Source organism: Amphimedon queenslandica, unplaced genomic scaffold, assembly GCF_000090795.2.
Source record: "Amphimedon queenslandica unplaced genomic scaffold, v1.1 AMPQUscaffold_12607, whole genome shotgun sequence".
In the NCBI taxonomy this organism is placed as follows: domain Eukaryota; kingdom Metazoa; phylum Porifera; class Demospongiae; order Haplosclerida; family Niphatidae; genus Amphimedon; species Amphimedon queenslandica.
The window spans coordinates 1-1995 of NW_003547157.1; the positions used below are offsets into that span (position 1 = coordinate 1).

Below are 1995 nucleotides of genomic sequence, written 5' to 3' on the forward strand. Positions count from 1 at the left end.
AAAAGGAGAAGAAATAACAAAAATAATAGCAGAACTTGAAGCCTCCATAGCAAAGTAAAGAACAAAACAAAATTCATTAAAAGTGAAACTTATATTTTTACTTTTATTTCTTTACTTACATGTAGATATAAAGAAGAATATGCAATGGTTTTATCTGATGCTAGTGTTATTAAGAATGATTAGAATATACATACATGTAATTGACCAATCAGATTACACCACTAAAAGTGTTTTATTTCACTTAAAAACTCCCCGGGAACTCATAGTAAACTCCCCGGGCTCTCATAGTAAACCTCCTGGGTTTCTTATTAAATCCATCGGAATACCTGGCACTCCCCCATCATTGATTTTGAAGTTAACATTCAAGGAGAATGGGTACTGTGGTCTAACAGGTAATTTAACAAATCAGCATTTCTATTTAATGCCTTGTTTTCTATTTAATGTCCTGATTTCTATTTAATGCCCTCATTTCTATTTAGTGCCCCTTATTTCTATTTAACACCCCTCTTTAGAGTACCCAAGATTGAGGTTGAGACTCATAAAGTATGTTCTCCTGATGTTTTGGTACCCACTCTTGATACAGTGAGACATGAGAGTCTCCTCTATACATGGTTGGGGGAGCATAAGCCGATGGTACTGTGTGGTCCACCTGGCTCTGGTAAAACCATGACACTGTTCTCTGCTCTTCGTGCACTGCCTGAATTTGAAGTGAGTTTGGATGTGAATATACACAGTACATGTACAAAGACAATATTAACACACGCTCGCTGAGGTCAGGAGTCTCATGACTAGTCACATGACAGTCACGTGAGACTCACCATGGTTGTACATGTACATGTACAATGTACATAGATGTGAATATACATGTACATGTACATTTACATTGTATATAAGCATGTACAATATGTACATGTATATATACGTACAGTAGAAGACAATAAAAACTTTGCGTTCCGTTTACGTTGAACGGCGATTAAACGGTAGCGCCGTTTCCGTTTTTATTGTGGTTGTTCCGTTCATGGTCCGTTGGGTCTGGCACTACCGTTTTTATTTTCATGAACAACGCTCCAAGCGTTGCTCGACTTTTCTCTTTTCTGACAGTTTCTTCAGGAGTCAGGCTTTCTTAGATACACTTACAAAACGACTATGAGCCATGGTTGATGATAAAACCAGACAGGTAAGTCATAAACGTAGCGACATGCATTATATATAATTCACCCACCTTATTCTCATGTTGTATGATTCAATAGGACGACAAGAAGTAGTCACAAGAAAGAGTGCTCTGTCAAGCAAAGAAGCAGCTATTATATTATTATTATTTTATAAAATAAAATCATGTAATTATAGACCTGCTAGTACCAAGATCAAAATGCATGACGCTTGAATCTTTTATAAAATAAAATATATATATATATAATACAAGTTTTTGAAAGTAAGAGTAGAATAATGATAGAAATATAGTAATAATACTGATAACTAATGCTTATCACACAATAAATGGAGACTACACCGAGCCTGGTGGCCCGTCCTCCAACGACACGAGTACTTCACACCTCGACTTAACACAGCGTCTCTTTGAGTTGAGGTCCACACTGAACTGATATGACAGTAGTATCTCCAGAGCGGCAGTCAAGAACAAGCATAGTAGTATCTGTGGAGTAAAGAAAACTCGAGAAAACCAAGGAGGCAAGGACAAAACGTTGAGCCAACGTAAAAACGTGCTCGGTGGAAAAACGGACCATAAACGGAAGTAAACGTTTTTTATATAGCGTTGAAACGCCCAACGGCCGTTCAACGTAAACGGAACGCGAAGTTTTTATTGGCTTGTACTGTACATGTAGATCATGTACACACGTACATGTATTTATGAATTACAGTGCATGTACTACATTGTATGAATGAGATTTTATGCTTGCATGTTTCTTATGTGAAAATTTTTTTGTTATCTTCTTTGTTTTTTCTGTTTGACTCTCATCTTTCCCCTTTCTATTTTTC

At 36.7% G+C, this 1995-nt stretch overlaps 1 protein-coding gene and 1 long non-coding RNA gene across 2 annotated transcripts in view; both read left to right on the forward strand.

Annotated features, from left to right (window-relative positions):
- LOC109587331 (uncharacterized) overlaps positions 1-1995 on the forward strand; it is a 7276-nt gene continuing 5281 nt past the window's right edge. Inside the window, exons 1-2 of the mRNA XM_020003572.1 lie at positions 1-54; positions 126-392. Of these exons, the coding sequence (XP_019859131.1) occupies positions 140-392 (253 nt within the window). The 5' untranslated portion in view covers positions 1-54; positions 126-139. The remainder of the gene's footprint in view (positions 55-125; positions 393-1995) is intronic.
- Positions 1039-1734, forward strand: LOC109587332 (uncharacterized). Its single transcript, XR_002187531.1, has 2 exons — positions 1039-1177; positions 1251-1734. It is a non-coding gene; the product is annotated as an uncharacterized LOC109587332 (long non-coding RNA).